Below are 23,570 nucleotides of genomic sequence, written 5' to 3'. Positions count from 1 at the left end.
GAATGGCCCCATAGTCATGTGTTTGAATGCTTGGCCCATAGTGAGCGGCACTATTAGGAGGTGTGGCCTCACTGGAGTAGGTGGGGCAGGCTTTGAAGTCTGCTATGCGCAAGCTACATCCAGTGTGGCACACAGTCTCCTTCTGCCGCCTATAATCCAGGTGCAGAACTCTCAGCTCCTTCTCCAGCAGCATGTCTATTTGCACACTGTCATGCTTCCCCCCACGACAATAATGGACTGAACCTCTGAACTGTAAGCCAGCCACAATTAAATATTTTCCTTTGTAAGAGCTGCCATTGTCATGATGTCTCGTCACAGCTATAGAAACCTTCTAAGACACTCACTTAAACCAAAATCCCAGCAGAAAAGTAGAGCAGAGTTGGAGCTGACAGCTCAAGGACCCAAAACACAACACCCTGCTCCAGCCCCTTCCACACTCTGGCAAGTTTGTGCTAATGATTACTTCCTTTCCAAACCAAATCAATAACTAGGAGTGAGCCCCAAATCTCCACAGCAGGCTCCATTCTTGGCACTGCCTCAAACCCATACTCTCTCCAGATGGTAATCCAAGCACCTCTTTTAACAGGGAGTCCTTGGATCTGCACAGCTGAGACCTAAAAGTGGAAAAATGTGTATCATCGAAAGCATGGAAAGATCCTCCAAATCTTCCCCCCGACCAGAACCAATCCAAAGGAAAGGCCCCTTTTCCTCCTGGACCGTAGCTAACACATGTACTTACGCATCGGCCTTCACTTTTTGGCTTGGAAAAAAGCCCATTCATTCTACAAGCTGCTACTGCACACCTGGCATTGCAGTCCCTGTTGCGGAGGAACCAGAAGATGCTGCTCTCAAAGGCTTTTAACTAAGTAGGCGTAAAAAAGACAAGCCTGTGTGCAACTGTACTACAGTATCTGACAAGGATAAGTAAAATTTGTAAAGCAAAAGGAGGTGTTTTAAAAAGTATCAGTTTGGGCAGGCCACACTGGGAAGATGAATCAGTGGCTTCTGAGGAACTGCACAGATTCTCAGAGACTTTCTTCTATCCTGTTAGGCCACATGTGGGATCAACAGGTCACTGTTTACCTACAGCAAACACAACTGCCACTCAGCTCTGCAAACAGACTGTCAACACTGAAGCCAGGGGAACCCAGAAGTAAGTGCCTTCAAGGAGGTCCTGAGAGAACAGAGGAGAAAACAGAGCTTAATTAAAGAACAATTAGGGGACTGCATGTGAGGTACTACACAAGATAATTACAACAGGGCACTGTGGGGCCACATAGGACCCAGGTTACCCACAGGGTGGTTTCCGGGAAGGAATCTAAAGCAGTGTACAGGAGTCTTCCAGACAAACTTGGGTAGAAAGTTTGGATTAAACAGTTGGGGACTAATGCTGAGACATGTCTATGTCCTCAAAAGAACAAGTTCAGAGACACTCAGAACTTCAATTCTGGCTACACTCAAGTAAGTTAGGCATGACAGAGGAGGGTCTGGGAGACGACAGAGAAAACTAACCGGGGCAAAAGAGTGTTGCAGGACCATGGTGATGACAGGAGATTTAGACTTCCTCCTAAGAGAAAGGAGGAGCCCCCCATCTTCAACCAAGGAAAGGCATAATTGGTTTTCTCACAATGAAATTATTACCAGGGCTGTGGTGAGAACAGACTAGGAAATACAAGGCTGAAAGCAGGGACCACAAACAAAAGATAGTTTTCGCCAAGCAGGGGAAAATGACTGGCCAGACTAGGGCAGTGACCCCATGACAGAAGAAACCATACAACCTGAAATTAAAAGGCAGACAACCTAAAAGAAAGCTGTGTAGCTTCTAACCAAATATAGAGGAGATAGGCAGGGTGTCCCCAAGATAGCAATGATGGCACCACAGCAAAGTAAGCCTAAAGCAAGAGCAGCACTGCTCCTATAGTGAGAAAGAAAGGAGCTGCTTCACAAGGCTGGGTGCAGCCTGGCATTAGAGACCATGCATTCACTACCACACCCTCAGCCAAATGCTCCTTCACCTTCCACCTTTATAGTAACCAAAGTGTTACTGATGTTATTCTGCCACCGAGGAACTTCAGGCTCCAATCATTTGCTGCTGGCTAATTAGAACACATATTTCAATTATCCACTCACTCAGGGGAGCCAGGAAATTGTCTCAAGCATGCCGTAGGCACTCCTTGGAAAAGTTTGATGACCCTTTCTGAAATGATTCACACAGGTTCCCAAGGCCTTGCAAACACCTCCAGTTCTATGACAGCTGTCAACGTGTCAAGTAGCCCTAAGGGTAGAACAGGTTTAAAAGGAATTTTAAAAACAGTTATTGCTCCCAAGTAGTGAGGACATGGCTAATATAGAGCACTCAAAAATAACAGAACAAATGAGGGATATATGAAAGGGGAAGGGGAAGAAATAAAATGCTGTATCAGGCCTTACTTTTTAAAATGTGTTTTAAAGGAAAAAACATCATCATCAACAAGAATAAGCTATTATTTGGCTGACAGCTAGAAAGTCAATAGATTGATTTTGAATATCTGCACATTGAATAGAAAAATGTACATTTGAAGCTCCCTCGGGCAATTATTTTAAGAGATCTGGGCTATCCCAGTGATGCCCTATAAAATCTGTCAAGTTCCAAGAAATGCAGTAAGACTGTTAATTAGGCATTTACATTGCAACTAGCATATAAAATTTGTCAAAAAATCATATTTCTATATATTGATCTGTCTTTCTTCTCCATACTCCAAAGAGTAATTTATATAGACAATGCCTTACATTTTATAAATCTTGACACAGTATTACTAATCTTAGTTTACAGTTTTGCCTCTACTACCTATGATTGATTTGATTGTTTTACCCACAAACAGTTCTGAGAAAACACAGTGCATTCTTAAAATCACTTTAAAGTTAGTATCTAAAATCTACTGCAGCAAAAAGATGGTCTCTTAATATAGCTTCCTTTTTCCTACAGTCCTACTACCCATGGCAAGTAGCACCAACTTAACTCCAGATCACAGGAACTGCAGTTCTCTCTCTCTCACTCTCTCGCTCTCCTGCTGTGTGTGTGTCTCTGTCTCTCTTCCTCTGTCTCTCTTTCTCTCTACATTACTCCAGGTTTAACCCTGACAGGCATGCACTTCCCATGCTGCTGCTGCTTCTCAGTAAGCCACCCACAAGCAGGCACTTCCTAACCCACTGGTCTTCACGCCACCTTTAAGCACTTATGTACAGTCACTTACACAGAGGTGGTGTCGTCACTGGGTAGGGAACACTGAAAACTTACTACGCAGCAGAGCCAACAGTAATCCACTAACAGGAAATCATTAGGCAGAATTTCCTAATGGCAGGGGACTATTGCAGACTCAGAGACATTCCAGAAAGTGCTAAACTTTTGCTCTCTAACTCCTTCCCTCTGGCACTGTAGCTTCAAGTGTGAGGCCTTTCTTGCACTATCCCCAGACTGCCCTAAAATAAAAACTTCCTAGCCAGGGATTGGCTGTTGCATAAAAAGGCTTAAGTCCTGCTTGTAATGTTCAGACAAACTGATTTTAAATTTTGGGTAGGTTTCTTAAAAGAAAATGCAAAGGTGACAGTAATGAACCAGATGACAACATGGAATGTGGTCCAGATGAGAAGGACTGAAATAAGAGTCACCACTCCCCAGCCATGTAGCCTTATCATCAAGTCACTAGGTTCCCCAGATCCACAGCCTTTACTACATCTACAAAGACCACAAAATGGCTTCCCTTCCCCATCTGGTTTTCAACTCATCCTTTCCTTATGCTGCCAAGACCATTTGTCTTAATTACTGTTTACTGCTGTGAAGAGACACCACTACTGAGCAACTAATAAAAGAAAGCATTTAATGGGGGTGGAGGGTGCTTACAGTTTCAGAGGGTTGGAACATGACCATTGCCAGGAGCATGGCAAGGCAGGCGAGCAGAAGGTTCACATCTGAGTCACAAGTTGCAGGCAGTGAAAACAAGTGAGACTTGGCATAGAGTGGTCTTTTGAAACCTCAATGTCCATCCCCAGTGACACACCTCCTAATCAAGACAGTTCCAAAAGTAGGGACTAAGCATTCAATCCTCGAGCTTAGGGCACTTTCATTCAAAGCACTGACCTCATTCATTCCACCTGATCTAGACTCTGATGGTGCCCCTGGCTATACCACATGGCTGCACACAGCTGAGGGCAACATTTTCACTCTCTTTCTTGTTCCTTACAGTAAAAAATAAGGATAAATAAATGCTTATTTTTTTTTTTACTCAAAAGCAAAATGGTCTTATTTTGTACAATGGTAGAATATACATATTCTTACCACTCAGGTTTCTTTGTTAAATATAAAAATACCAATGAAAAAATCAGCACTTTATTTTTAACCATAAAAGCCATTTAATAATAAAAAATTATTAACATCTGGATATACATGAAGGAAGAAGCAACTAAAGCAATTTTCTAAACTTGTATCCTAAAATTAGATGGAATTTCTGTAGCTGCCAGCATCTCAGAGGATATAATGAAATTCCTTAACTTCTCAAACCTACATGTCCTGGTTAGGCCCCAGGAAACCTCCTCAGAATTAATCTGCTCTGTGTACTCTCTCCACAGGGTATCTGCCACATTAAGAACCCTCAGGTCCCTTTCTCCTCAAGGTCTGCCTCAAGTCCACATCCTTCACGGCAGGCCAAGCTTCTGACCTGCTTCTGCTCCCTTCATTCCTATGCTGCCTTCCAGACTTGTGTATGTACTTTATCTCACCTGCATATTGGCTCACTTGCTCAAAAATACCGCCCACCATCATCATGTTAAATATGATTTGGCCAAACAGTTCTTTGAAGTGCAAGATCACCACCATGCCAATACCTGCTCACAGAAGGAACTAACCATGAATTTCCTTCAACACTCATTAAAAATGGACTGCTTAGGAGCAAGATGTATTCATTACAGATTAGATTTAATACTTTGGAAATCCCAGGCAAATTATCTATTACAGTATTGCAAAAAATACAGAATAAGATACTAGCATCCAGCATCTACAGTCTCACACATGCATGATGGAGACCTAAGAAACTACACCTTCACCAATATGCGAAAACACCAAAGGAATAAGCAGAACTTGTTGACTTTGAACTTTCCCTACAGTGCTGTGTCTAAATGAGCCTTAAAGAGCTGTTTAAAAATAACTAGAAGGGCCATATTCTGGGAGAAAAATACATACAACATATAGATGAATCTATTTCCCTAAATTGGCTGCTTAGTTTGGGCTGTGCTATTTCCTGCTCAAATTGGTTTCCTGCAATTTGTGAAGGCTGCCAAATACTTAGTGAGCTCAGCAATACACTTAACACAAATCGGCAAATCTCCCCTATTTTTCACAATGACAAGAATTTTCAGAGAAATTTGCACGATGAAGATAATAAGAATGAGCTCATCTGCTTTTTTTTTTTTTTTTGTCCTGGATTTATCATTTTTATCAGGTTGCCAGTAGCTTAGGAAACCAATAAACACCCTCCTAATATCATTTCTTGTCTGATTTCCTCATATTGATCTGGAGACAGTTTTTTAGGGGTGGATAGGGTCAAATATGCACGGCCTGACCTCACCACTGGTCAGCAAAACTAAAAGATTAATATGAAGGGGAAAAAGCCAAATATAGTCAACATTGATTTTTAAAATCAGAAGATGCAACATGTTAATAAAAACTTGTGTAACTACAAACAATGGCATCCCCTCTGGCAAGCTAAAAAAAGAATTAGCTGGTATAAAAGCAAGTCAACACAGTTGTGATATGTAGCAAAGAATCCCAGGCAGCAAGGACACAGTTAAGTTCTTTAGAGCACATTCATTTATTAAAGTGGCGCTGCAATCTGCAATCTGTGTCACACAGTATATTATTTTGCCCATACAGCTGTACATACAAATACTTATTGCAACCAGTCATTGATCTGGTTCAAGGTTTCTAAAAAAAAAAAAAAGAGTTTCAGCCTTAAAAAAAACCTTACTTTTGTAGAATATAAATTACATTTAGCAACTATATAGATATATACACATATATTTACATATATACACATATGTGCCAAATCTTAGCTCTTACATTTAGAAATTCTACAGCCTTCACTTCATCAAATACACGGCCCTATATTCACACATGTGAATAGCCTAGGGCTAGTATGAAAAAGTCCTAGGAGAAAGAAAGCATTTTAATAAATATTAAAAATTCAGCTCACATTTAATATATAATTTATTTGACACTGAAAAACGTAGAAAAGCTGGTGACACTTTCATCAATACACTTTTGTAGACTTGAAAAATGACTTCACAAAACAACTGAATTATGAATCATAAGAACTCTATACTGAGCACTAACTAAAATCCCATGAGAGAAACTTAGACGAGAACATAAATCTTGAGGCTAGAACTTTTATCAACATATTTTTTAAATTTTAAGAACCAGTATTTGTTAATTTAAACAATCATGGTCTAATTGTTTTCTTAACCTAAAGGTAAGATCACTTCAAAGTACCATGCCAATGTTAGTTCTCCTCCTGGCTTAGGGTGGAGTGAGGAAAACCACATCATAGCCTTACTAGATCCTTTTTCCTATGATGGTACCAGGTACCAAACAAATGATCCAACTCCTGCAAACATGAAGAGCCAACACCTCCAGCACCCTCTTAGCACAGCCCTTGGGAAGCTGTGTCCAAGACTGTTGTCAAGATACCAAACCTCCACAGATGTTCTCAGAGTTTCCATCACTGATAGTGCTAGAACGACTAATGTGAAAGGCACTGACAGTAGCAAGTCCAAAGCCACCAACACAGAACCACCTGGCCACACAGCCTCAGTCACATCACTGGAGCACCTGATGAAACTGGAAATGCCCAGCACAGGTGAATTCCAGGCTTGAACCTCACAGCAGAGCTTCCTGCAGGCTACACGGGGTCTATACCTGCATCACCCAGCATGACATCACTAGCCACATGCAGTGAGTGACCCTGAAATGTGACCAGTGCACCTAAGAAACACATTTCCATTATATTTCCTTTTAATTAGTTTTTCTGCACTCTTTAATAGTCAAAGGTAATGACTGAGAACGAGTCTTCAATGCCCAGGATGGTCAGGGCTGAGCATGGACCAGTCTGTAGTCATGTCAAATCTGGAATGGAAACAGACGGATTCCTCAAAAAACCAAGCTTCAGTTCAGTGTCCTAGTGGGTTCCATAGTAATGGGAACAGGGACTATCTCTGACATGAACTGATTGGCCTGCTCTTTGATCACCTCTCCCTGAGGGGGGAGCAGCCTTACCAGGCCACAGAGGAAGACAATGTAGCCACTCCTGAGGAGACCTGATAGACTAGGATCAGAAGGAAGGAGAGGAAGACCTCCCCTATCAGTGGACTTGGGGAGGGGCATTCGTGGAAAAGGGGGAGGGAGGGTGATATTGGGAGGGTATGAGGGAGGGCGCTACAGGGGGGATACAAGGTGAATAAAGTGAAAGAAAGAAAGAAAAGAAAGAAAGAAAGAAAGAAAGAAAGAAAGAAAGAAAGAAAGAAAGAAAGGAAAAAGAAAAGAAAAGAAAAGAAAAAAAAAGAAAGAAAGAAAGAAAGAAAGAAAGAAAGCCAAGCTTATCACATCATCCATTCCTGGCTCTCGGGTCACACATGCCATGGGCACTCACAGAACTCAGCAGGCCAATCTTAACTCTCAGTGTGTCAGTATAAGAAACCAACCCCAGGAGCCAGCAAGATGGCTTTAGCAGGCAAGAAGTACTTGCCATGCAAGCCAGGCAACCTGAGTTCAATCCCCAGAACCCAAGAGACAGAGGAAGGAAAGAATCAATTCCACAATGTTGTCCTCTGACCTTAACATGCACACCATGACATACAGTGCGCACATGTACACACACACCGCACACATGTGCACACACACCTGTATACAAATTAATTAAAAATTAACAAAAGCCAACTCCAAAAGGAAAACACATCACTCCTTCAGCTCATTACAGAGTGAGACTCAATACGGGAGCTTGGAAAACAAACAAGCAGTCAGAAAGCTCTCTCCTAAGCCCAACAGAACATCTAAGGCAGCTCCCACCCTCCTACAAGTTCCCCTCACATCTCTTCTACAAATGAAGACGGAGGTAATGCAAACCATCATAAGCAGAGCAGCATTTACTCTGGAGTCACATTTAACTCTCAGCTGTTGGTAACCAGCTGTGCGACCTGATAACTTTGTGCCTCAGCTTCCTACTACATAAACTGATTAGTAACAGCTCCTTTCTTGGAAGACTTTAAGAATAAGACCAGGTAAGAGATAAAGGATTTAGCATAGAAGCTACCATATAAATATCATTTCTTACTTATCATTTCATCACTATTTCATCACTGTCTACCTTTACAAAGTAGAACAAATCCAACTTTAAAACAAGTTCCAAATCCAAAAAATATTTGTAAATCAAAATTTATTCCTAAACCAAAATATTTAAAATTAATTTCAACATCTTCTGGGGTTTGTTGTTTTTTTGAATGTGTCTCTACCTTCCTTAGAGTCTTATTAAGCATTTAGTTATATCTGCACATACTCTAAACTCTTTGAAACAATTCAAAAGCTTTATTATTTGTAATGCAGGCACTCAGTAAATGTCACCCAGATTTACAGAATTAGGTCCAAGAATGATCAAAAGTAGTTACTTTCAAAATATGTAATGGAATTTTTCCTAATTTAATTCAACAGTTAATAATTAGCAGCAAGAAGCAGGTATTAACCCAGAGCTAGGGACTTTCCCATGAGGAGACTAGGACAGAGGCCCAGGAGCTTACAATAGTGGGTGAGCAGAAGGGGGGTGGGAGTAATAATGAACTAACACTGGAGGTAGACAGGAGCTAGTCCTGATGCATCTCAGAGGTCATGAAAAATGGGTCATGTCAGATCACATCCCACAGAGAAGCACCTGAACCATGACATGAACTGACTGACATTCTTCATGAAAACATGAAGGCTGCTATGTAAATAGCACAACACTGGGGTCTGTGCAGAGATTGTAAAAGATGATAGTTATCTGGATTATAGCTGTAGAGATGGGCCAGAAAGGATATATTCAAATGCATTTTAGATATACCATTGACAAGATCAGATGCTAACTGGATGTAAAGAGTAAAGAAAAAAATAATGCAACTCCACTTAGGGGTTTGATTATCTGTTCTTTTCTGGAAAAGATGGGGCAAAGCAGCAGGTCTATAGAAAAATAAGTGGGTTGCATGAGCTATGTTAAGTTGGATATGTGCTTGCCTTTCATCTGTGTTAGTTAACCATGAAGACAGTTCAATGCTCCTACTAAACAAGAAGCTTTGAAAAGACAAGAACTGTTCCTGATTAAGCATTGTATCAGAAGCTCAAATTATGTTGGCAATTTAATGGTCATAACAGCTCCCAGGAGAGTGGCATGTGCACAACAGCTCATCTTTCTCACTTTTACAACATGTAACCAAATGAGCACTTTTCAAATAAACTCCAAAAACTCTTAGTCCAAAAGTAATCACTCCCATATTGTTCTTGACATTCACAATCAACGGCATATCCAGTCATTATTTGGGCAGTGTCGAGAACAGACGGAGAAAGCACTAGGGACATTCGCCCGGGGCCCAGCAAATCTACGCTGGGTTCTGTCTCCAGATGAGAAAAAGAGAAGGGCTGGACAAACAGAACACACCCAGTGTGCCCAGTATTCGCCGGACAAGCACATGGGTGAAGCTACAGGAAAGTGAGGAAAGAGGAAAAGTATTGGGTCTCTTTAGCTCCTTCTCATCCAGGAAGACCTGCGGATGAAGCTTACAGTTCCGTCTAATAATATTTTCACAATAACTAGGTCAGACTGTGACAAACTATATCAGTTGTAGAACCTTTAAAAACGATTAGAAAATAAAATCATTTGAGAGTATTTAACAATTTGGAAGCAATGAGTACTATCTAATTTCAGGGTTTTTCTTTAAAAATAAGTATTTATTCCTTAATCTCCAATATTCTTACTATTAAACCTTTTCACACAAAAAGGTGTGAAATCGCATTCTGAAGCTTAGCAAAGGGGTTAGGAGCTGGATGAGGAAAAACGGAAGTTCAGAAGTTTGAAAGCAGAGCCAAACATTTTAAAGGAAATCCTGATACTGATTTCTAATATTCACCCTAACTAAAAAGCTGAACATCCAAATAACAAAGCCTAAAGGGCAGTTGAACTTGACTACTGAGTCCACCTTCCCTACTTAGGGTTTCTTAATGAAAACGCCTACAGAAAGAATGCCACCATACCTGAAGCACCATAAATACTGGAATATCGCTGAGACTTAGAGCCAGATGGAGAGGACTCCTTCATCCGGTCGATCACATTTTCTGAAAGCTAAAAAAGAAACAGCAGAATGAAACTGATGAGACAAAAGCAGAAGACAATGCAATAACATCCAAGTAAAGCCACATCTGCATCGTCCTGCATATCGAATGGCCTACTCAATTATACTCCCACAAACAGCTGTAGCGCTACGCAAGCAAAACGGTTTTAAAATTCCAAGCCCCACCCGACAGCACTACTCCTTTATCTCTTGTACTGTACTAAGCGCTTATTGCAAATGTTTCTTGGATTGTGTTATGCACCAAATTATAATCTCAGAAAAAAATATCAAACACCAGAATTCTTTCAGCATTCATTCAGTAAATATTTAGTAAATATATATGTGTGTATGGATGGATGGATGGATGTGTTAACATACCTCAGCTGGATCATTCCCGCCTCCCCCCACCTTTTTTCTTCCTTTCCTTCCTATCTCCCTCCCTCCTGTTGAGGACACACAATCACTTTTAACAGCTTTTACTTGGCATTATCTCTGTGACAACAATAAACTAGACTTAGGAAGATTCAAAACCATCAAGCTGCTGAGAGAGAAGTGGAATAAAGAGCCAATGCACGTGAGTATGCTATGAAGGGCACTACTGGACTCTGCCAGCCTATAAAGGAAGTCTGTACAAATGGAATGGGTGGTGCATTCATCCAGGGTGTGGGGATACGTATGGCTTGGATAGAGAAGCAAAGACGTCTCACAGGGATGGATGAACAGAGCAAAGAACCACGTGAAGTGCAGATGAGAAATGCGGTTGCCACCACTAGACCGCCAAGTGGAGAATCAAGTGGGCAGCTGGCACAGGCCAGAGACTCCGGGGAACACGCCAGCCTGTGGATCTAAGCCCAGCATGGTCACTACTATACTTTTGTGTTTTCTTGACAGTGCTTACCAACGTCTGACACTGTTGTTTCCTCTCTGCCTTTCCCACTACAGAAAAAGATGACAAAAGGGTAAAGGTTTTGATGTCCTATCACTCTATGCCCAGACCCTACAACCCTACAAGGAAGGAAAGGAGGAAGGGAGGGAAGGAGAGAGAGAGGGAAGGGGGGGGGGGGCGAGCATACTGAAAGAGAAGATGTAGAAAAAGGTGGATATTTTGGATTTTAAAACTCTGAGGAAACAAAGTTGGAGCTTAATAAACTGAGTTTCAGGGGCATCAGGCACTGAGGATTTTCAGCAAGGTAATGATATAATCAGATTTACATTTCAGAGACCATGCTGGCTACAGTGTAGACAACAAACTGAAGCAGGATAAGAATAAAAGAACGATCCTGGAAGAGAAAGAACCAGTTAAGACGCTATTAAGCACATGTCCACACAAAGCCTTGCACAGTGTACATGAGGCATTATTCATAATAGCAAGAGTGAAAACTCATATGTAATCCAGGTTAGCCTCAAACCTGCATCTACCTCCCAAGTGCTGGGATTACAGCTGTAGGTCAATATGATTGGCTGTGTTGAGTCTATGTGAAACACCCAGAAAAGGCAATTCTATAAATAAAGCATCAAAACACAAAGTTATCTAGGGCAAAAGTGCAGTAAGGATTAACTATAAAAGAACTCAAGACCTTACTCAGATTATGAAAATGTCCTAAAAAGGTTACTGCATAGCACAGTGGTTAGTTAAGAACTGTCAGCTTTCCAGGGATGTAAATTATTCTACAATGAAGTTGTTAGAGGGCACTATTTTGGTAATACAATAGGGAACACATTCGAAAGATACTTGGGAGCCAGGCGCACTGGCGCACGCCCGTGATCCACACTCTGGGAAGCAGAGGCAGGCAGATCTCTGTGAGTTCAAGGCCCTCCTGGTCTATAAAGTGAGTCCAGGGCAGCCAAGGCTACACAGAAAAACTATCTTAGGGGGTAAAAAAAAAAAATAGGGCCTTGCATGGCAGCACATGCCTGAAATCCCTGTACCATGGCAGATAAAGGAGGAACAAGAGTTCAAGGCCAGTCTGGGCCACATGAAAAAACTTAACTTCTGGTTTCTCCTTTCACTTCACACCCACAGGTTCTACAACCATAAGTGGCTGTATTGTTATCTCTGCCACCATTGCCTTCCCTACATACCCCTTAAGATGGGGTTTCAGGATACGGTTTGAACATCCAAAAGTAATCACTCACCAAACTAATTCTGCATTCCATCCAACCACATCTGCCTACCAAAGCTAGGGTTTCTTGTGCCAATCATACCTAACACAAATATTCCAGTGACAGAGTGTTCCCCTTTATGTTGAAACTCTGCCTTTCCATGATACTGAGTTCCTGTATCTCACTGAGTCATTCATTCAACAAACTAATTCCATACAGCAAGGACTAAATCAAGGCCCCTGGAAACTACCTATGCCTTAACTGGTACTTCTGTCTCAGGGCCCAACAAAGTAAAAGTGAGATGAGAAAGAGAAAAGCAGCTAAAGAACTGTGCTCTTTAGAGAAAAAGGCCATCTCTTTTCTTAGAAGACCAGTCATACTAAAGAACATACCGAGAGGCTGTGTATCCTGAGACATCAGGACCAACTGTATCTTTTCTTGTTGCTTTATTTTGTTTTGTGATTCTAGATATTGAACCATGGGCCTCCAAGCTTACATCAGAGCTACTTCCTCAGCAGCCCTACCTACATTTTTTTTAATGTTGCCTGCTTGCTTCTTTTGTTTTTTGAGACAGAGTCTAAAGTAGCCCAGGTTAGCCTCAGACTCACTATGTAGCTGAGAATGATCTTGAACTCCTGATCCTTCTGCCTTCACTTGCCATGAACTTGGAAGTTAAGCATGTATACCAAGTCTAGCGTCATGCTTTCTGACAGTAGCTGCTGGATATCCCTTTGAAATTCATCTATAAAGCTGAAAAAAAAAAAAAACTTTGTTAATACCTACGCCAACTCTCTCCATTCCCAGATGACCCTGAGAAAAATCCAGTTACAGGGAGCATGGAGACCAGCAGTGGCTGCTCTAGCTTCTAATCGCATGCCCTTTAAGCAGCAAGCCCCATCAACCTTCCCATATATAATAAAAGCCCATCATTTCCTCTTTAAGAGAAAACAGGCCTTTATTTCTGAAGCTCGGAGCTATTTTGAATGATATATATTATATTTAAGTGATTTATATACACTAACTGATATATAATACATTCAATACCACATATTTCATAACAATATATTAACATTACAATATATTCTATATAACTCTGTACTGCCGGGGCCAGAGCTCAATGGTGGAACACTTGCCTGGCACACTTGGGTTTGATCCTTATCAAATAAACATAAAAAATAAAAAATTAACCACCACATGTTACATATCATCATTATCACAAATACCACAAAATTCAATATACTGTATTACACATCCAATAGAGCATACACATAAGACAGTATATAAAACTTATCAGTTTATATAATTTATACATGCAGTAACTTTTACAATTTAGTTTAATTTCTATATTTCAAACTAAAATCAAAGAACCACAACATCAAAATTATGTACAACTATAACTGGTCAGCAATGTTAGCTAAAAACTCAAGTGTCAACTATAAACACAGATTGGTGTTTTTTAAATACACCATCTACCTCCCTTCAAAATGTATACTGACTACTTTCTACGGCAACTATGAAAAGTCCTTTCAATCCCTAAAGCAGCCTCAAAGTGTTACCCTTCAAACAGAAAGCTGGCTCAGAAAAGATGCCAGCCACCCCACTTCAGTTCCCTGTCTGGAAGGTAGAGTTCTGGTCACTGGATTATGGGATTATAGTATATACACCATGAACTACCTGGTGGAGTGGTTATTCGTACAGCCACAGCCACAGCTTTTGCTTCAGCTAGTTCGTTCTCATCACCTGGTCTTTACCTTAGCTGAGGATGAGGCCTGGAGTTCTGGCATCTGGGGGGTGCTGGTCGGAGTGCGTAACACGGCAGTGCTCAACCGCCCTAATGCTATGACCTTTAACAGAGTTCCTCATGTTGGGGTGAATCCCAACTATAAACAGTTTTCACTGCTACTTCATAAGTGTAATTTGCTACTGTTATTCGTAATGTATATAGCTGTGTTTTCCGATGGTCTTAGGCAGTCTCTGAAAAGGTCATTACCTGTCCCTGGCTATACAAACACAGTAGCATGCTCTACAGACTCAGCTGTAAGCTCAGGCCTCACCTGATCTCACTCACTTGTGAGGCAGCAGACAAGACTGAAAGACTCAGGAAAAAGTGGTACACACAGCCTGTATCTGTAAACAGCTGTGCTCTTCTCTGTGATAAAAACTGACCCAATGTTGGGGAGAGGTGGAAGTCAAAGGTACAACATAAGCTTCAGGGGGAGCTAGACAAGAAGCCTCAGTAAGAGGAAACTCTCCAGGAAAAACATTTGTTCTTAAAGAGAGCACTTCCATTAGAAGAGCCTTTTCCCATTTGCTGACCTTTATCTGCTACACCTGCCTTCCAGCTAGCTGCCTCTGGAATCTCCATCTAGACAAATACCAAAAGTGAAGTAACATCCCTCTACAAATTGCACTCAGAGGCCCCTGGACTTTGGAGTCCATGGATAATTCAACGTATACAAGACTATGTGCTCACTGTGTTGTTGGGGCAGAGTCCATATCTTGCAAAAATTCATAGTGGCCTCTTATCAGAAGAACCACTATTACAGTAAAGGGAAATCAGACAAGCAAGCCTGTTGGCAGAATCAGCAGGCCTTGCCTATCGCACTATTCAGACACTTAAGCAGGCAGAGCTTGGCCACCATTCAACTCACACCATGGCTCCACCGAGCATGATACATATCATCTAGTCATCCCACTTATCTCTTCCCACTGGCTTTGTCTGGTCTTATCCAAAATTTGACAAACATACTACCCAATCCATAACTCCTTCTCAGACAAAGGAGATTGAGTAAGAGGAACAAAGATAAAGTCTTCTGCCCTCAGAAAGGCAAAGTCAAGTCATCTTTAAGGTGGTAAAGGTGGGAGCCACAACACAGAACAGCTCACAACTTCAGCAGCTAATAGTTGTTCTTTAGATGTTTCTTATCAAATTGATTTAAAGAACACAGACACAATATTCTCTCTTGGTCTTTCCTCCACATAGGAACAGGTCATTTTCTGTGAGCACTGGTTCCCCACCACCTTTTTAAGGCACGACTCCCATACGCAGAAGAGAAGGGGTAGCAGGGAACACACAGACTCATTTCTGTAAAACATGTCATTTTCAGTTCTCATTTAGCTTGCTGCTTGTATTCTGAGTCCTAGAAAGCTTAAGATGGCCCAAGGCATCCACAGACCCTTAAAGTTGAGAGGGACCAATCCTCTATCAGCTAACTAAAACATTCACACAGTCCCTGTGGCTAACATAATAAATGTATTATACCAGCTAACGCTCTCTGCAGAACCCTCTATAGCATCCCACATTAGGAAACCTCTCAACAGCCAACATCTGCAAAAACACACAGTGTGTTTCACAGAGGTACGCATATGGCTCCTGTGAATGTCAGCCTGCAGCTTCAAGGCCAGCTTGAAGAGATTTGTTATGTCAGAAACCATGATAAGTATAACTTTGAAAATGATACTCATTGAAGTTGACATTTGCTCTGGAAGAGTTCACTCACAGCTCTGATGTTTTAGATAAGTTCATGAAAGACCAGGTTCTGAGCACACTTTCTAAACGGGCATAGCAGGTGGACACAAAAATCCTATTAAGCATGTAATGTGAATAATAAATGTGTTTGTTTTTCTATTACTAAAAAAAATTATTTGAGAGCTAGAGTGCAAGGCAAGAGGGTAAGTAATCCTTCATTCAGTCCATATGACTGAATTGAAAACAGGCATAAGAATATACAGAGCAGAAAATACTAGCAACTGCTCAGAATAAAGGAAAAAGCAAGAGCATATATAATACCATGAAAAGTAGTCCTGCCCACTAGAAGAAACTTGAAACTTGACTTTGTTTCAAATCATGGGACCTTTAAGTACATGCAATAAGCACCTCAACAAGAATACGGCGACTTATGATCTACTAATAATAGACTTAGCAAACTTAGTGACTTCTCTCTTGGTCACTTCACACTACTCTTTCTATATCAGGATAACTGAAGGTGAGACTTCAGCATCACTGGACAGAACACAAAGTGGTTTCCCAACAGTGAGTTCTGAATTATCGGTGTACTCTTACTTTTCTCAACTGATGATCCTAAACATTATAAAACTGATCAAACTTGGAAAAACTCTCTTTAGCCAAGTTGCATAAACCCATAAAATCCACATCTGAAGGTTGGGACTCATCTGTCCATGTTTCAACAACTGCCTAACGACAAAACCTTGCTTTCATGCTAAGAACACTGCTCTCAAGCCTGGAAAGCAAACAAGATAATGTTCCAAAACAAGAAAACATCAAGAGCAGCTAAAAGATTTACAAGACTCACACAGGGAACAAATGACCTCAAAATCCTCAGTCTGCTGTGTAAGGGTCTCTCTTTGGGGCACAACATGCTCTCCTGTTTAGTTCTGTTTGGGTCACGTAGGTTTACGCTTCAGCTCTCCTGAGGACCTCCAAGCTACAACGGTAACTGCACACTGACAAAGGCCTAGACACAGGACCAGGAACACACACATGCCGCATTCTCATTAATATGCAGTTACACAGAAACAACAGAAAGAGAAATGCAATCAAAGGTGACTTGTCCATGCCATATGCTATACTAAATCCTACAGAGCAAAGATCTGAACCCAGGTTTGATTCCAATGCACTTTCAAAGAACTTTAAATATTAAATGTGAAAGGAGCCCTATCTTAAATAATGACCACTTTTTATTTATAAATCACAAAGCAAGCTGGAAATATAGCTCAATGGCAGGGTGCATGTCTAGCTCATGTGAAGACCTAAGTTCAATTCCCAGCACCACAAACAACAATAATTAACTAAAAGTCTACAATTCATCAGGTGTTTTACACACCTCATCCTCTTAACCTTAGCAAATGAAGTGATAACATTCCACTTTATGGATAAGGCCGTGTCAGAAGAGAGTGACTTGTCCATAGCCACAAACTAATGAAACATGTCAGCTTAATTCCAAGTTGGCTGTCTCCTGTCCATGACCTCAAGAAACCCAAAATGACTTCTAAGTCCTCACAATTCAACAGCATATCAGCTTCAGAAAAAAACGGCAACAAGCCATATTTTGTTCTCAAAAAAATAAAAATAAATAAAATAAACAAAAAACAAAACTGACAGTGGCAAGAAGCTCATGCAACTTCAGAGCTGGAAAAGATGGAGATCTGAAAGATGTGCTGCAATCCACCAGCCTAAAGAAAACCAAATGGCGCTCAGGGAGATTACAGACCAGCCTTTAAAAAGACAAGAAGCAAAGGAGAATCCCACCAAGGGCATTTGCAGAAGAGCAGCAAACAAAATAAGCCTGCTTGTGCCTGGACTGTAACAATGGAGATAAAATGTATCTGAAAGGGGAGCTTGTGTAAGTCCTATGGCCGGTCGACATAGTTTTAAAGAGTTTACAGAAGTTCTTTAAAACAATCTCACTGAACAGAATACACATCCCTACTGCCATGCCTACCACTCTGCATTATCTATATTTTATCTAAGTCTCTGCGCTGTACCCAAGCTCTATTTCAGTTTGTTGTATTTCATTGCCCTGTCTGTACTGAAACATGAGGACACATTCCAAAAACATGTTCCTAAACAAAATCTTCTCAATTGAAATTTACTTTCTTCTTCTTTTTTTTTTTTTTTAAGTTTTCACTCTCTAGGGTAAAACGTTCAAAACCTAGAGAAAACTTTTTTTTTCCATCTCCGTATAAACATCAAGTTTGTAGTAATTCTTATCTTACTACAAAAAGAACCAATTAAGCCACTAATGAGCCTGCCTGTGCCTGGACTGTAACAACAGAGATTAAATGTATTTGAAAAAGGAGGCTTGTGTTAAGTCCTATGGCTGAAGGACAAAGAATTCGGCCTCTTAGTGCTACCACTAATTAGTATAGTGAGAATTACTGGTCACAAACCGAAAAACGCAGTTCAACAGTCTGTAGTTTCTATCAAGAAAACTTTAATAAGTTCTTTTCAAAGTAACAAACTTCAGAGAAAAAGTGTTCAAACACTTAATGTTTTTAAAAGTTTTATTTCCTTGTAACAGATGCTAAAAAGTATCATACAGAGTTAAGTGATTAACAGTAGTTTTGTGAAAACAGTAGACAGAAGATATGAATTACTACAAAATCTTCTGAAGTCACAATGCTTTATTTACAAAGTACAAGTAAGTGTACTTCCCAAACCATGAAGCTCCAAAGTCAGGTGCAGGAGAGTGCTAATGAAGTTAGCGCCTGTACACTGATACCCTAGAGGAAATTCAAGTTTTCAGCACATGTATCAAGTACACGCAGAGGGCATTTAAGACGTCTCTACATCTCCCTCAGAACTGACTGCCTTAGTTCTACTAACCTTGAGGAACAGCAAACCGACCTCCGCCCCTACAGGCTGGCAGATGTAGGGTAGGCCTGTAATAACTGGGCCTGGTTCAAAACTTGGGCCAACAAACCACCGGAGAGGCGACATTATCAGGTAGCAGGGAAGGAACCAGAAGCCACAAGTTAGCCAGCAGGGCCAGGAATGACTTGAATGCATGAATACAGGTATGTGCTGGGGAGAGGGGTGACAACAGAAGAGGGGCGCGGAATGGCAGAGGCAAAAAACGGTAATCCTTAAAACGCCAATTCACCCTGGGAGAAAGATGTGCGCAGAAAAGCAGGGCTCGGGTCCCGTACAGGCGGCACAGACCGCACAGAGAGGCAAGAGTTGGGAAGTCCTGCAAGGAGTGAGCAAGGACGAGTGTGGTGACCCAGCACCCCCACCTGTCCCAGCACACTGCCAGGCGCCTGGCACACAACCAAGAACTTCCTCTGAATGGATATTCCGTATCCTGAAACTACGGGCTTCTTCCCAGAGACCCAGACTTCTAGAGGGACGGCGAGGCGGACCAAGAGCGGAGAAAGCCGGTGCTGCGATCCCAGCGTTGGGGTCCGAGTTCAAGGGCTGCCCTCCGCCCGCCCTCGGCACTCACCCGGATGCCCTTCACCACCGTGATGTTCTCGTTCTCGTCCGCCTCAAAGGTGACCCGGCGCGTGCTAGCGGTCCCGCCCATGGCTCCTGCTTCTGTCCCCGCAGAGCCCGAGCGTGGACCCAGGAGCACGTCAGGACCCACGCGCACAGATGCGCGTGAAAGCCGGGTCGCTTCCCGGGCCGGCAGGAGCAAGGCCACGACCCCAACAAGCAAGAAGAAGGCGCCGGTCCCAAGAGCCTGCCTTCTCCGGTCACGTGTCAGAGCAGGCCGCCTCGGGTTGGCCCGAGAGGCAAACTGCACGCCTCTTATCGGGAGGTGCAGCAGGATTGGTGGGTTCGGACCCGGATACTCTGGCAACAGGTGGTGCTTAACAGGGCTTCCGGAGCCTCTGGGGGTAGTAGGAATTGTAGTCTTGATCTGGCGCGAAGGGTGCTATGACCATTCTTACGCCCTTAGCTTGCAGAATGAGCAGAGCATTCTGGGAGTTGTAGTGTTGAGGGAAGTCTCTAACTGGTTTACTTTCAAGGAACTTTGTTCACCCACCAGCTTAGTTTCCAGTTGACTCTAGACACAGGCTATGTAAGTAACTGAAAGCTAGATGTGGGAGATGCACTTCCCTAAACAAGCAATTTTTATATTCCGATTCACAAACCCTGACACTAAACTGATTTAACCATTTAGTCTTAAACTTTAAGGGACAGAGACTACATCTGTTTATGTTCCTATCTTATTGCCCATGTATTTGTTAGTCTGTGTGAAGCGCAACTTTTAATGTTAAGCCTTTTAAATCTACATACAAAAACACAGGAGAGAAAATATAGCTCTAAGTGTACAGACTGGTTCGAAGTTAGTGAGTGGTCTCAATTGGTTGTTCACAGTCACAGAATGAACCAAGTGTACAGAAGAACATTGCTTCCCACGTTTGTGTTTTTGTCTCCTTCCCTCACATAAGTTAGATCACGGGACGATTAGGCAGAGAAAAGTAATCGCCAGAGAGGGCATAAATTCATGAAGGAATTAAAGTGGCGTTAGACCAAGTAGAGACAACCTGTTCTGGAAAGTTTCTAGTTCGTTACTTTACCTCTATGAAGTCTTAATTTTAGGTTATACATGTTATTTTGTTTGTTTGTTTTGCTAACCACTATTGCTAAAAGTGCAGTCTGATCTTAGATTTACAGAGGCAAATAAATACCCTTTAGAAATAGAAGAGTGGGGATGCAGATGTAGCTCAGTTGTGTGCAATGCACAAGGCCCTAGCTATGTGAGGGAGGAGAAGGAAAGGGAGGGAAGGAGAATAGAGAAGACAGGGAGAGGAGATAGCAAAGGAGGGAGGGCAGAAAGAAAAGGAAGAGGGAGGGGAGTGAAGAAAACCAGCTGAACAACAATCTTATTCATCCTTTTCAATATTAAAAGCCACAGAACATAGCATACCATGGCATCCTCTTGCGACAAAAGGATCCACAACATTGAAGAAACTTTTTGAGCTTCAGCTATTTGTCAGTATGTCAGAATCTATGCAGCACAGACTCTGCCTCTCCCATTCCTATATCCCTGGTCAGTAACAGGGTTCATTCATCTCAGCATGTCATTCTCTTCAATGTTTGTGCATCTACATAGAGCTCTATTTCCTCTTGGACTACCAGCTCCTTTACTCGTCCCTACGTTACATCACAGCTGAACTTTCTTCTGCAGAGAACCCAGGGATTGTCACTCCTTGCATTGGGTCCTCCTCCTCCACGAACATAACCACCTCAGTTTTTAACCCCAAATGGCATGTATTGGGGTTGCTACATACAGCAGTTGCTCAATAAATGCTTGCAAAATTACAGCCCTCCATACAGAGAATAGAGAGATAACAGTACCACTTGTTAATGATGAAGGCCAAGCATGAGAAGAAAGTGGATGCCGTCCATTAGGGCACAAAAAGCATCCAAGTGGTCTTCTGAGCAGAAAATCTAAAATACTTTCAAATTCTTAGTTCATTTCAAACAACACTAAACAATCTTTGTAAATAGAGCTGGTATGGAGGGGTGCTGACAATGACAATACTGTTCCACCAAGGTCAATTTCAAGGCCCATCACTCCTATCATTTCTTCCGGAACTACTGAGAACCAATGGCCTCCTCTTCTCCCTGGTATCGCTTCTTCATGGTCATTTTACCCAAAGACAGCATTTCATAGCTGGAAACATAGGAAATGGAATGCAAAGGGTATCAAACACACACACACACACACACACACACTTTAAACGTGAACCACTCAGATTCTCTCTCCCTTTTCTCTATTTTTGGTATCACTTTTCTCAAGTTTAAAAGTGAAATTCACAGCATACAAGAGGAAAAGCAGAGCATCTCAGGAAATGAGTCTTAACTGGTAAACATCACGGCCGACTACAGAGAGGTGACACGGGAGCCATAAGCAGAAGAAAAACATCCATATGGAAAGAAGTAAAACTGCCTCTGTCACACATGACATGATCTTATAAATAGAAAAATCCCAAAGAATCTACTAAAAAAAAAAAAGTAGCAAGGTTGCAGAATATGAGATCAAAGTAAAAGCTCTGTGTCTGTCTATACGCTGCAACTAGCAAGCCCAAAACGAAATGAAGACATCCATCATCAGGAATAGCATCAAAAATAGCTCAAATGTCCATTTATTGATAAATAGATAAACATAATGCAGCATTTCCAGATAATGGAATAATATTGGGTGTATTATGTCATAACATGAAACATTATGCCCAGACTAGAAAGAAGGTTTAGTAGTTAAGAGCCCTTGCTGCTCATGTTCATTTCCCAGCACCCAAGTGGCAGTTCATAACTGCCAGTAAGCCCAGTTCTCAAGGACCAGAGCCCTCTTCTGTCCCCTGGAGGCACCAGGTACACACTTGGTACACATACATACAGGCAGACAAAACACATGCACAGATAAATAAATGTATTTTTTTTAACTAAAGAAGTGTATTTTTAACTATTCCCAGGGAAAAAAATCTCAGACACAAAAGACTACAATTTGTGTGACTCCATTTAAATGAAATGTGCAGAATGAGCAAATCTCTTGAAAGCAAAAGTAGATGTAGGGGGCCTGGAAGTGGGAGATGGATTTTTCGGTGATACAAAGTTTCATTGCAGAGTGGTTCGTAGAAACATTTAGTTACTGGTGACGGTTCCACAGCTGTCCCAAAACTGACTGAATCTGTGCACTTAAATTACACTAAAACTGATCTGTATGCTTAAATTATCTTTTTGACATGTAAGTTATACATTAATAAAGAAGACTGAAATTTATCTAGAGTTCAGTCAAGACTTCTTTAACAGAAAGAGTGGGAATTGATCAGTAGCAGAACATGGAAAAGGCTCTAGTGTTTGAGTGTTCTGGGGTATGGCTCGGTGAGTAGAGAGCTGCATGTAGCCACCAGGACTTGAGCAGATCCCCAGGATCCACATAAGAAGCTGGAAGAGGGATGAAACACAGTGATGCAGTTCCTAGGACTCCCTCGACAGCAAGTCTAGGTGAAAGGATGAGTTTCAGATTCAGCGAAGAGAGACCTGTCTCAAAACCTAAGGTAGAGAAGCTACTGAGGAAGACTCTGTCCTCCTCCATATGTACCCATATGGGATCTCTCTGTCTCTCTCTTTGTCTGTCTTTGTCTCTCTCTTTCTGTCTGTCTCTCTGTCTCTCTGTGTGTGTCTGTCTCTCTCTGTCTCTCTCTCTGACTCTCTCTCTGTCTCTCTCTCTCTGCTGTAGTACAATTACAGTTACCTGCACAACAGGAAATCAGTAAAGCTTTCAGCACAGATAGGGCAGGGCTCACAATCACTTCTAGGGAAGGGAGAGTCATTTTTCATCAGCTGAGTACGGCCCCTGGTACAAGGCCCACACTCCTCTAGACAGCCTCACAGCCATGTGCACAGTAGCAACCCTAACTGGACTCAGTGAGGAATATTTTTAAGGAATTTTTTAAAAAGAGGACATGATGCTTAAAGAAGATGTGGAAGGGCCTGGGAGCATAGGTAGAGTGGGGGAGCTGATCCAAAGGCATTTTATGCACATATGAAACCCTTAAAGAATATATAATAATAGTTTTAAATAAATGAGGATTCTTGAACAGTAGAATAAAAGTCT

General features: G+C 41.7%; 1 protein-coding gene across 2 annotated transcripts in view; it reads right to left on the bottom strand.

The window, feature by feature from the left end:
* The window catches only part of Chchd3 (coiled-coil-helix-coiled-coil-helix domain containing 3), a 253,642-nt gene extending 233,942 nt beyond the window's left edge, over window positions 1-19,700 (bottom strand). For both annotated transcript variants that reach the window (XM_060380219.1, XM_060380220.1), the window contains exons 1-2: window positions 19,446-19,700; window positions 10,301-10,388 (exon numbers count right to left, since the gene is read on the bottom strand). In XM_060380219.1, coding sequence (XP_060236202.1) covers window positions 10,301-10,388; window positions 19,446-19,526 — 169 coding nt within the window. In that variant the 5' untranslated portion in view covers window positions 19,527-19,700. The remainder of the gene's footprint in view (window positions 1-10,300; window positions 10,389-19,445) is intronic.
* Between the last annotated feature and the right edge of the window lie 3,870 nt (window positions 19,701-23,570).

Source organism: Meriones unguiculatus, chromosome 3 (genome assembly GCF_030254825.1).
Source record: "Meriones unguiculatus strain TT.TT164.6M chromosome 3, Bangor_MerUng_6.1, whole genome shotgun sequence".
Classification (NCBI taxonomy): Eukaryota; Metazoa; Chordata; class Mammalia; order Rodentia; family Muridae; genus Meriones; species Meriones unguiculatus.
The sequence above is the reverse complement of the archived record's forward strand: the minus strand, read 5'-3'. Positions and strand labels throughout refer to the sequence as shown.